At 31.8% G+C, this 12,814-nt stretch overlaps 3 protein-coding genes across 3 annotated transcripts; 1 reads left to right on the top strand and 2 right to left on the bottom strand.

Moving 5' to 3' along the window:
- Positions 1–461: 461 nt before the first annotated feature.
- LOC128191381 (zinc finger CCHC domain-containing protein 12-like) lies at positions 462–1,463 on the bottom strand. The gene has a single exon (XM_052863443.1). It carries the CDS (start codon positions 1,461–1,463, stop codon positions 462–464), a length of 1,002 nt encoding a protein of 333 aa, XP_052719403.1.
- Positions 1,464–3,838: 2,375 nt separating this feature from the next.
- LOC128157216 (uncharacterized) lies at positions 3,839–9,508 on the top strand. Its single transcript, XM_052819667.1, has 5 exons — positions 3,839–3,988; positions 4,669–5,105; positions 6,702–6,902; positions 7,628–8,330; positions 9,068–9,508. The coding sequence occupies exons 2-5, from the start codon at positions 4,691–4,693 to the stop codon at positions 9,129–9,131; spliced, it is 1,383 nt and encodes a 460-aa protein (XP_052675627.1). The 5' UTR covers positions 3,839–3,988; positions 4,669–4,690; the 3' UTR covers positions 9,132–9,508.
- Positions 9,498–12,503, bottom strand: LOC128191380 (uncharacterized). The gene is made up of 3 exons (XM_052863441.1): positions 12,488–12,503; positions 11,723–11,941; positions 9,498–9,949 (listed from the first exon to the last, which is right to left on the bottom strand). Exons 1-3 carry the CDS (start codon positions 12,501–12,503, stop codon positions 9,498–9,500), a joined length of 687 nt encoding a protein of 228 aa, XP_052719401.1.
- Positions 12,504–12,814: the final 311 nt, after the last annotated feature.

Raw genomic sequence — 12,814 nt, 5'->3', positions numbered from 1 at the left:
AGATAGGTCGAGTGCAGTGGTCGTTATTTTCCAAGAGTCTTTTTCTGATTCATTTTCAAATTTGAATGTACCATCTTTAATGAGATTATGAACTTGCTTTAAAATGTTACAACCAAGGATTCCGTCTGTTGTTTCTTCATCATTGACTTTAGAAACAAGAAAACCAACATCATGTAAAACACACCCACCCAGATCAACGTCTACTTCTACAAAACCAAGGTAAGGTATTTGCAAATTATTGGCAGCTACAAGTTTCAGAAAAGGACGGGTGTCACTAAGTTTTAAGTCGGACAGGTAAGTATTGTAAAATTTTGATGTTATAGTAGACACTTCAGATCCTGTGTCTAATAGACACAAAAAGTTATTTCCATTTATCTTGACATTTGTTGAAGGACATTTTTCTTTAAGATTGTTTAGCGATTGTTTGGAGTCTTCTTGGTGTCCCTCACCAGTTCGACTCGTCACTGAGAGGGTTGGGCTTTTGGGTCGTCCAGAGAAATCTTCCTTGCCGTTGCTGAAAGTTTTGGACAATCAGGTTTCTTGTGACCCTCTTCGTGACAGTGATAACATGTGATGGTATTGGATCTGCCTAAACTACGTCTATATCCTCGTCCTCTGCTTCTACCTCTATCGGAATGAATGCCGCGTCCTCTGTAATGAAACTGTTGCCGGGGTACCATTTGTGTGAGGAAATCAATTTGTTTCTGCTGTTTTTCAAGAAGCTCTTGTTGTTTCTTAATCACCTCCAGAATATCATTGCTTTGAGTTTCTGGCGTTGTTTCTTCAATTGAAACTTTATTGATTGAAGCAGCGCTTTTCGACGAATTTGGCTGTCGGTCATCAACCCATAATAGCACACGTCCGCGAAATTCTATAAAGGGCATTGATGGATTTTCCATGGAAAACCTTCGTAGTTCCCTCTTGAGTTGATAATCTCTTACACCATCAATAAACTTTTCAGTCAGAATTTTCTCATTGTTTGAACTGTCACCCCCTTCTTTCTTGTTAATACTGTGCATAAGTTTCATTAAGGATAGGGAATATGTTTCTAAACTTTCATTCTCTGTTTGCTCTCTCTCATAAAATTTGTGTCTGAGTTGGGCCAAATTGTCTTGAATTTTAAATGTTTCTTCAACAATTTTCAATATGTCATCCGCTGTTTTTTTTATATCGGATGGACGCATTCGGATTTCCGTTTTAGCATTTCCAGTGAGGTGGTCCAATACAAACTCAATTTTCTCATCATTTGTTGGAATATTTACAATATGATCTCTCATGTCTGTTACCCAATCTTCGACATCTGGATCAGAGTCTTTGACGGGTCTTCCAGCTAACTTGGGGAGTTTTCGTTCGGATTTTATGTAGACAGGCGGTGTTGATTTGGATGTAGCCGCTTGCCTCGCTTCAACATGAAGAAGTTTTATCCGCAATTGTTGTATTTCTTCTTTCAGCTTTTCTTCCATTTTTATGGCGTATGTTTATTTCTTTATTAAACAAAATATATTTAGAAATGTTCAAAAGTTAATAAATATGTACAATCATTCAACTGAAAAATCTGTAAGCTCTGTTGTCCACGACACCATTGGGGAAATCATCAGGCATCTGGCGATCCCACTTCTGACACCATTGTAAACAACCAGACTTTTGAGATTACGCTTTATTCCAGTAGGTTATATATATATATGTGTCGTTCCTACAAATACATGATATAAATAATTACTCAACTGTAATTATACATGTCGTAATATAACATTTCATTTATAAGCACGTAAATTTAGGTAAGTATAAAATTATCTGTTAAAATATATTCGTATTAAACAAGAATTAAATAGATGCAAACATTTAAATATAATTCTTTCTCTCTACTTATTCATGTAAGTATTATGTACCATACTACTGAAATTATCAAATAAATATGGACATAGTCTACAGTAGTTATCAATTATAATATGCTAGTACAAATGATAATATATACATACCCTAAGTAAGGGTGGGACAGAGCGTATAGTAACTCCTTATAGGTAGTTATACTATGTATGTCGGCTACACACACCTGTTAATAAATAATATCGTTTTGTACTAATACCATAAATATTTCTAAAATTCAAAAATAAAATGCAATATCCACGTGCATATATACTCTTAAGTATCATATTAATAATAAATAAATAATCCTAAATAATCCTTTTTATGTTATTCTATAAATCTAACAAATTGATCAAACCGGTTTACGTTCTGTGATACAATTTAAAAATAACTTTATCTTCTAAATTCATTCCTAAATAATTCATATATAAAGGTATAAGCTATTCTAACAACTTATCATGTTATACATACATACAGACATAAAATTTCAATTGTATTCTTACTTACATTCAAATGATGTGTCCCGGTCGAGAGCAATTTTCAAATGGCTGTAAGTTAGCGACCGGAAGTTTTAGAACAAAGAAAATCTTATATTACCAAAAAATCTAAAAATGATTTATATATATTAAAGAAAAATATAAGTAATCTGAGGTTTATCCAATAAAACAACTATCTTAATTTGTTTAGCGTGAAAAATATCGAAATAATATTTATATGAAAACATCCATTGACTAAAGGACTATCTTTAAAAAACTTATATAAGCAGTGCGACACATAGACTAGTGGGTAAGTCACCCGATTAACACACGATAGGTACGCGGTTCGACACCCCGTCACGGCTGTAACTTTTTATCTTAATCTAATACTTTCTACATTGAAAATGATACAAAAAAAATAAACATTTTTTAAACACATCTGTTACAAAAGATTTAATTGTCGGATCCCGTATGAATGTTAATGGCAGAGCTCTTTGGGTTTATCTGACGAGTTCATTGTTGTTTACACGAGCATTCTAGAAAGCTGGACGGGTTAATTATCGGCTATTGACAGAAGAGTTGCAGACAAGTTCTTTTATATGTGGGAATTATATTATTTGGATTTGTCCAAGACAGTACAACATATGAATCGTCAAGTGCTTCTACATGTATTTTGTATAGAAGAGTTTATTTTTTGTTCACTCTATACATTGTACTTATATCATAGCATTTTGAATTTTGCACTGCTTCATAAGTAACAATTAACTGATGGATCTCGGATGTAAGAGCCTGGAAATGATAATCAGCCATATGCATATGTTCTTGAACTTAATTTTTTTTTTAATTAATCGTATTTCTTGCAATCTATTTGGGTTTTTTTAAAATGTGTTTTTTTTTTAAATATCATTTATTTATATATTTTTTTTCAAAGGTATTTTATTGTGTATTTTCACGGTAAAATTCCTTTAATTTATTCTTATTTTAATTGTTTTTTAAAAGCTTATTCATTAATTTATTATCATTATTATTCTATTTCGGTAAATGAAATAAATTTGATTTTTCAGTGTCTGAGTATGGTACAATGTATCTCCTGTTCAATTAGGTCGGGATCGGGGTTTGATAATTGTGGGAAAATAATGGAAAAGTGGTAAATAAAGGTATGTATTTTTGTATTTTATTGACTCTATATAATATGATGATAATGTAGTGCATGTTGATAAGATGTTATTCATAAAATGCATGCTCGGTAAAGCTTTAATTAGACTTGTCATTGAATAAACATTAGATTTATCTAGGATTTCTAAAGTTCTCTATACAGTCATTCCAATCGTTCAAATAGTTAAATTATTGTTGAGTATTCCTGTTATAAATTAAATACAACAACATTTGGTAAGTGTCTTTATCCCACAGGGATTTGACTCAATCTGAGCGAGAGAGAAAAGGAGGTATATACCGGTCAGACCCAACCTAATAGAAAGTAAACTCGGGTTTACTTTCTGGGTTTACTCCGGGTTTACTAGAGTGGACCCAGAGTAAACCCAGAGAAGACACAGAGAGTAAACCCGGTCAGAGGTATACCCCCTGAGAGCAGACGCTAACTGTGTATTCGGAATATACAAGGGGCAGGAATTACAGGCAGTAGGATGGTAAAATAAAACTTGGATCTGCTTCACACTTTAGTGCATACAGTTGACCTCGTAAACCCCGAGAAAAATACCAAAGTAAACCCAAGGTAAATCCCAAGTGGACCCAAATTTTCAAAAAGCAAACCCAGAGTCAACCCCAAGTAAACCCCAAAAGTAAACCCAGGGGTTAAGTTGGGGTTTACTCTGTTGTTAGGTTGGGTCTTATAGGTACTGTATATATGTATTTTAATGGTGTGATATTATATATACCCTCTCACTCAGATTTAGTCAAGTCCCTATGCTTTAACCTACAGTATATACTTTTATGTGTTAATGAGACTGATCCCATTAAGTTTTGAATTTACTAAGAGATTGACCTCTGAAAAAGTTTGATAACAGAAAATCTTGTTACCAAAAATTATTGCATTTTAAAAATATTTCTATTCTTTGCACTATATAGTAATATTCCGTTCACAGTTGATTATAGCCAAGTGGGCTATTATAACCCATTTGGACTATTGCTTCCAACCTGTTGTATATTGTTTTAAGTTTCTAAAACTATTTATCAATTATAATATATTTTGCTCAGATACCTTTGTGGAACATTGTCACATCATCAACAGAGGCAGGTGACTAATGGCTTCATCATCATGTTTGCATTTGGTGACCCCTCATTCATTTTAAAAAATTTATGTTCACAGATTGACATGGTGAACAATTGTAATGCGGCTTGTGAATTCAATTTATACGTCAGTACAGCGGAATATAAGAGCTGGAGCCTTGTGGGTTCAAACCAGAAGATATTCAGAGAAAAATGAGCTATTAAAAGAGGAATTAAGGGATTATGTGGATCAAATTGAAAAACATGTATTTGACTTTGGAGCTGTGAAGGCATATAGTACAAAAACAGATGAGCTGGAAGTATACTCTCAGTCGGAATCATTTAGAAGCAACAATGCAGGCTGGAGATTTAAGTGGTTCCGAGATTCTTCAGCTTCTGGAGATAGACATGTTGTAACTTCCTTTTGGATATTTGAGAAAGGATATGATGCAATAAGAAATTACGTCTCCGGAGAAGATCTACACCCCTCATATGTTTCTGCTTTTGAAGCTCTTGAAAGATTTTACACAAATAAGGGTATGCAATTATTTTTCATTTCTAAACTGATTTCATTAGATCAGTCTGAGAGCTAACCAGTAATTAAAATATCTGCTTTTTGTGGCAAGTTGCATATACATTTCAGTTGTCCTTGTTGCATTGTTCAAATTGTTTTTCATTTTCTGACTAATTTGAACAAAAGTTTTAAAAAAAAATCATAATTATTACAAATTGTGCATTAGCAAGAATGCTTAATATTCACTTGTTGATTTGGACAAGTGTTTCTGGAGATTTACTCGTCAAATCACAAAATCAACTTGGCACAAACAATTGGACTAACATTATTGTTAATTATGCCCTACATTTTGTTCAGCACTTTGCAGTTCACCTGTAAACTTTCTAAATATTTTAAGGGTAATTGGATAAAAATTGATAGGTTATCAGCTGATAATCAGTATAAGTAGATTTCTTTAAGGTTTAATTTTTTTGTTCCACATGTAATTTTAAAAAATCATTATATATGCACATGTATTTAATTTATTTTGTATTCACTTTATCAGGTATTTTAAATCAAGACTGATAGAAGAAAATATAAAGACTTGTCTGTTGACCGGTACCCTTAGTGAACAAAGTTATTGTTAAATATTAAATTCAGCAATAACTTAGTTCGCTGAAGGTCAACAGACCATACATAGAGAAAAGTTTTTCAAATGTTCAATATTCATGCATGTGACCACTGGTGTAAGCAATTCATGAAGAAACTTTGTAAATATATATTCCACTTCGTGGTTAATTTTAGCTTTGTTCAAGGGAATCATTTAGCACTGATGCAAAATTAGGATTCAAAATTCTAAATTTCAAAATTTCAAACTTACATTGCGTTAAAGTGAATGATCAATGCCCCCCCTCCCACCTCCCCCCCCCCTCCCCTTCCCTTTGCCAAAATCTCGCAAAAATGTGACTGATTTATTTAAACAATAAAATGCCTTCTTTGGTTATTCATGCAGGATATGAAGGTGGCAACATTGCAGAAAAAAATACAAAACCAGCATATGCGAGTTAAGTAAAAATTTTCTGCAATGATTGCTACCTCCTAGCTGCAGGTCATTTGTACACTTGTTAACGCCTATATCCTACAAAGATTCTGATATATTCGAAAGCATTCATTGGTTTACAACAAGTATGTACCCGGTAAGTATATTTTTACATCTACCGAGTATGATTCCCTCTATTTCTATTAAATAACTGTAAGTTTTCAAAAGAAATAGATGGAATCATACTCGGTAGATGTAAATACATGTATAAATTACTGAATAATTTGAAGTAGCAATCAAATACTATTTACTTAACTTAATCTGTGTTGTATTACACAATGCAGCTGATTTATGAATAACAGAATTATTTAAAAATGTTTGAAGTAGCAATCATATGTTAAATACTTGACTTCACGGTGTTACAAATCAGCATATAAAGTGGTTTTATTCAATTTAATTTATCTTAATGAACATGATGAAGAAGTGAACATGTCTGTATAAAACACTTAGATCTTTGTAGCAATATAAAATGTTAATTGGCCTTGTCACATCTGATCATGAATGTTCATCACAATCTTTGCATTCTAATATTTCTTTTCAGAGTTCCATGAAAGGTATTTGAGACGTGGTTTTGATAGGACGTCAACTGACACTGGCATATCAGCTGTTCTGGCTCAGCATCTTCTTTCTCAGTTGATACCTTGTCCATCTAATTATTTTCTTGACAATACATCAGATGGAAAACCTGATGGTTGCCCATGTGGCTGTGGAAATCTCATACATTATGGATTTACTTATGTTGGTAAGACAATAGTCAAACAACTTTTTGATATGCTCAAACCAAAAGTATCATTGATCATCTCATCAAATAATGTCTGGTGTCTCTGACATAAAAAGTAATTTTGTAAGTTTCAATACGAAAAGCACTATAGGATTAAAAAAAAAGCCCATTTATCATTATTATAAGTTATTGTTGAACATTACAAATGAATTTGTGCTATTATCTATGAACAAAGTGCTCAGGTGAGCAATGCTACCCATGAGCCACTCATGGTATAATGTTGCAATGCTAGTAAACAGCTGCAAAATTTATACATATGCTTGTTACTCAGGGCACTTGAGTGTGCTTCTCTTAATGTGTCATTTTTACCAGAATTTGACTGTTTAGGTATTTGAAAGTCTTTAAAATGTACTCTTTACTTTTGTCTATAAAAGTTCAGTGCATTTCAAAAGAGGTGCAAGGTGGGATACTTGATATTCTTGATTTTTTATATTAAAAATTACTTGATAAAATTGCTTTTTGACCAAAATCATTTGTTTTATAAAGGCATTGAAAAAAAATATGAAAACTTTATAAAAAAAAAAAAAAAAACTCTTAGAATTTGGAGTTGAGAAATATAAATGAACCATGTATTGTATACATTTTTTTTTATATCCGCACTAACTATGGTTTGTAAAGAGTGTACATTTTTTACCGTAAGCTTTTGATAAAAATGTTATTAATTCATTTTGTGCTTTGATTTGTAGGAAATCCAACACTGTTTTATGGTAATGCAGACATTGTACTTTTCCCTTGCGACAAAAATTTGTTTGAAAATTTCGAAAACAATGATGATAATTCCTCTGCTGTATTTACTTTAAAACTGCCAGAGAAAGAAAAGGAAATATATCACCAGAACTTGGAATTTAATAGACATTGGGATTCTGATATTGAGAATGAAGGTGATATTGTGATGGATGAAATTGAAAGGTATGACACACCTTTTAGACAAGCAAACACTTTCCGTCAATTATGCAAACAAGCTATCTCTCTCTCCCTTTGTAAACAAAACAGATTGCATAATAATCCTCAATACTACAAGAATCAACCAGCAATTTTTCCACTGTGTGCCATGACAAAGGATTTATATGAAATTGTGCTGTATGATGCAGAAACTGACTGCCTTCTCAGAAGTCTTTCACCGATGTATCTGTTTGACGAGGATATGTTGAGTCTGTCAATATCAGCCGTGATAGATCTGTGGTTGGTCATTAACCATAGTTTATTTTGCACCAAGCAGACAGATGAGACTACCAGTGAATTGAGAGGAACATGCAATCTTTGTCCACAGTTAGGAGAAGATTTACTGAAATCAGTTGTAGCTAACTCTACCTGGATGTTCAAACCTGATTATACAAACCAGATATCCTCAGATCTACCTACAGGTGGTGCAAAGAGAGCTGATGAAAGGTAATCATGTATCAGACATGTATCAGACATGCCTCTCCTGATTTACTCATAAATTTACAATTTAAACCTCATAAATATGATTAACAATTTGAATGTAATTCAAAATTGTCCTATTTTTTGTTTGTCACCACTTTCTGATCTAATTTTTAAGAGTGCTAGAGAAATAGATAATTCTTTTATTTTACATATACTTTTTATTTTACATGGTCTTTTCACTTGACAACATAATTTGCTTTTACACGTATGTACCATAATTTGATAAAAAATAAGTACATATTTTTCTCCAATTGAATCATCTCAATTGAATCAATTGAATCATTGAATCATTAGATTTTCAGCAGTGAAGTATATATTTTTCTGCTAAAGGAGACTTGATGGTAAACAAGTGAACAATCATATCTGCCTTAAATTTTTTAATATGATATTTTTGGGCATAAAATATCATTTAGTAAAGAAAAACTCTAATAAATCAGCTTGAAAACTTGAACATTTTTCTTTATGCAAAGGAGGTCGATATAGCCAAAAAAAAATTGCCACAGTCATCGAACCCTCTTAAATTCAAAGTTAAATCTTACTTGCAAGTTGGTATAAAGCTACGGATATAGTTGCCTTAGGGTTGGTAAGGGGTGATTTTCTGATTTAGCATCATACATTGATTGATTAAGAACTCCAAAAGTATGAAATATTGATAAGAAAAAATATCTACTAATTATCTGATGCTTTTATTTTAATCACAGATCACATATATGGGAAAAGATCAGGAATTATAAAGATCTCAAGACAGATGAAGGGGAAACTTAACTTAAAAACCAATTGATATTGAATCAAGTGGATAACACAAGGTGCTCTTGATTTTTATATCTGTGTGTCTATCTCCCTATTTGCACTTCACATTAATGTCCTGAGTATAAACAGGAATATTTTTCAAAAACAATGTATATATACTTGAACAATCAAAGAATTTTTTTGGGAAAAAGTAACCTCATTAAAATTGACTGTTAAAATTTACACAATCTTAAAAGTTATTTAGCTACATAACTCATGCGTATTTTTGTATTTCGGTGATTTTGTTTGTTCAATCAGTTAGATTGATCGTTTTGTATGTATTTTAAAATTACATGATGTATGTGATAAAAAATCACGTGAAAATTTGGATAAATTTTATTATTAGACATTTATATATGTTTCATCGTCTTCATTGGTGTGTGCGTGACATGGATTTTGTTCTTCATTAATGGTATTCCTTGCCGGAAGTTCTGGTCTCGTTTCCACTCCGCCTAGAGATGTACATGGTTTTGTTATGACATTTGCTCCTATTGTATTGGCCTGAGGGTCTTGTTGCTCAGACCCTGCATTAATTTCCATGTAAACAGTCTCTAATATAAAATTGTCTCGCGCATTCACTGAATTCCCAAACTTTCTTTGAACAAACTTTGAGATCCACGTTATACTATTCACAGCGAGTAAAATTGCAAGGATACATCCCACAAGTAAACTAACTATTGTTAAATTTCCATTACCAGTTTCCTTATCATTATTGTTTTCTTCATTTGTTTTGTTTACTGGTATCATCTTTGATGACGTGAACCCTGAAAGGAATTGCGTCAAATTTGCTGAACCTAAAATTTAAAAAAAAAACGTGAGGTGAACAAGTATATTCCTATTATATGAACCAAAGTACTATTCTATCAGACTGCCTTTTCGGTAGTGTACTGATTATCATTGTATTAATTTCTGCCAAAAGGTACTGTAAAAAGTTATAACCATTAACTGTACTCCGATGATGTGATACATGTAAATCCACAGAAAGCAATGTTTCAATGTTGAAACAGCGGTTTTTGTCAACGTAGAGATGTTAAAAATGTAAGATTTTGTCATATTATAACGTGATTTATCGTCGGGATTTGACGGTGAATGACGTTGAATTTGTTAAGTTCCTTTAAAAATTGAAAGTTCATCTTGGACCTGGGCAAGTAAATAACAACGCAACAACATATTCGTGTTACTCATTTACTCAACAATAAAAACTATCAAAAACTATATATGAATTGCCTAGTTTCATTTTTTTTTCTTGTATTTTAGCTTTTTCTCACAGTCGTTCTGACTCTAAACTTTTCATATGAGATAACTCTTATGTAATTTACGCATCGTATTAACTTGAACATGACACTGGTATCAATTGAAATATACAATGGATATGAATGTATAAAATACAATCGGACAAATAATGTAGATTTCTCTTCTGAGTGTATGACCGACGATGAAATGGACAAGCATGCACTGAATTAATTCCTGTTTGACACAAACCACCAAAGTCCATGATCCTATAAATGCAGCTAAACTAGCTCCTTTTGTTTGTGTTGTTAACATTTTTTCCATTGTTCCATAGATAACATATTCTAAAAAAAAAATAATTGGTTGGATATACATATAAACATGTTACTCAGTGTTACATCCATTTTTTTCAATGATCAACATGTATTTGCATTCTTGAAGTTGTATCATAATATTACGTAAAACCATGTTTTCTATATTTATGCACAAGTGCTAGGAAACTAGCAAGTTGGTTACAACGTTAACACCTTTAGACTAATATGGGATTAATTTTTATCAAATAGATCAAAGTTTTGCTTTTAATCAAGACATATAAACAAGTGACTTACAGAATGTTGTAAAATAGTCCGTAAATGGCAGTAAGACGTCGCCCATCTGTCATCTCAGACATTGTGACGTTCAAAATCCCACAATGTCATTACGAATGTACAGTTGTAATAACTTTTAGTATTTAATGCTTTGTATGAAGTAAAATGTCTAAACATTTCAAACGTTCGATAAGGGCATGTTTTAACGAATAATTTGTAATTTGCTTGTTTATATGTGGCATTTGTTCTGACGAGGGTGGAATAATTATCAAGCTAATGAACAGTATTCAAACACTTAAAAAGTTTTGTCATTTTTTCATTTGTTTTATTTTTAATTAAATATGAACCTTCCTTCTTTGGAGAATAAAGAGAATAAAGATTTTACAATAAAGATTTTACAATAATATTTAACAAACCAATTAAAAACATATTGCAGGGTAATAGTAAATTATACAGGGTGTGAAAACTGTCCTTTGCAACTCGAAAGATCTGTCCGCATCATTTTTACAAGTGCTGTACAAACTATGACTATTTTTGCTAACACCAAGTATGCTTAACGTTGCTCACAACAAAATAAACCGCATTACATTTATCTATTCTGTTTTAATAAAAGGTATTCATATTTTTCATACACGTATTAATTTTGTTCAAATCCGATTTTGCATAAACTTCATTTTACACTGATTTAGTGGTGGATGTACGCTGATAGACCTCATTCATTTCAGGCACCGTCTATTTTCAATGACATACCTTCATTTATTTGTGACGTATGTTTATAACCGTTCCTGCTAGATGTGTGCTTTGTCAACCTACTTGTAGATGTTTCAGTCTGTGTATGATTTCCTTGGCAACCATCTACATGGTTGCAATCTTTGACGTTACAATCACAGGTATTTAAACAGTGTTGACCATAGGTTGGGTAAATACATTCTGAAGAACAGTTATTTCCAAAATATCCTGGTGGACATTCTAAATCATCAATAAAATGTTAAATAGTCATGTTAGATGGTATTGCTTTGTAATTTAGAATGCTAGATTAAAAAAGATATACGTAACTTTAGTGTTTTACACGATATTTCTTTTTGCTCCCTTAGAATTACAACGATTTTAATATACTAGTAGAAAACATTCTTCACGTTGTTTGTTAATGCAAAATATACTCCTTTCTTCTTAATGAATTTATATGTATTTAGAACCATTTACCTTTACATACTCCATTATCCCAATAATAGAGCGTGCAACAGAGAGACCTTCAATAACATGTAATTGTTTAAATAAAAAAATTCAAATACCGTGTGGATATAAATCAGCATATATACAAATACATGTATGTTTGTGTTAATATCAAATCAATTAATGTATACTTACTGTTTGTTTTCATTATTTTCATTACTACAATCCTGTGTCGTACATGTCACTAATATACTCAAAACCCACAAAATACAATGCATTGTATGGTAATCCATTTTTTTTTAAACACATGAACAAACTTACTAGCTATCAGGGGTTCCTTACCTGGAAGTGTCTGCATTTGCAAATCATGAAGTCATTATAAAATATAACCCGGAAAAAATATATAATTGGTCAATTTGCAACAATTAAAAGGAACATAATTACTTTAGTTATGAAGGAGTTCGTTCATGTACATGTCAGTGTTAGCTTGTCTCAGACATCCAAATTAAATATTGGAAATGCCGGAACTTTTTTAAAAGCATATTTCATTGTTAGAAATATTTTTCATACCTACAAAATCGATTTAGAAATAATTTTCATGCAATAATCTATTATAAATAAAACTAATTACAATGTGAAAAAAAGACGTTGAAGAGGTAAAGCCTTACA

The sequence above is a fragment of the Crassostrea angulata genome, chromosome 7 (genome assembly GCF_025612915.1).
Source record: "Crassostrea angulata isolate pt1a10 chromosome 7, ASM2561291v2, whole genome shotgun sequence".
Taxonomy (NCBI): domain Eukaryota; kingdom Metazoa; phylum Mollusca; class Bivalvia; order Ostreida; family Ostreidae; genus Magallana; species Magallana angulata.
This window is presented reverse-complemented; position numbering and strand designations above follow the sequence as displayed.

Bases quoted from the DNA above. Each gene is read 5' to 3' on its own strand.
- LOC128191381 (XM_052863443.1), bottom strand. From the start codon at position 1,463: ATGGAAGAAAAGCTGAAAGAAGAAATACAACAATTGCGGATAAAACTT.
- LOC128157216 (XM_052819667.1), top strand. From the start codon at position 4,691: ATGCGGCTTGTGAATTCAATTTATACGTCAGTACAGCGGAATATAAGA. The intron at 5,106-6,701 runs GTATGCAATTAT...ATTTCTTTTCAG, and splicing joins AAGATTTTACACAAATAAGG to AGTTCCATGAAAGGTATTTG. The intron at 6,903-7,627 runs GTAAGACAATAG...TTTGATTTGTAG, and splicing joins TTATGGATTTACTTATGTTG to GAAATCCAACACTGTTTTAT.
- LOC128191380 (XM_052863441.1), bottom strand. The intron at 9,950-11,722 runs GTATGTCATTGA...TTTAAATTTTAG, and splicing joins TACGTCACAAATAAATGAAG to GTTCAGCAAATTTGACGCAA.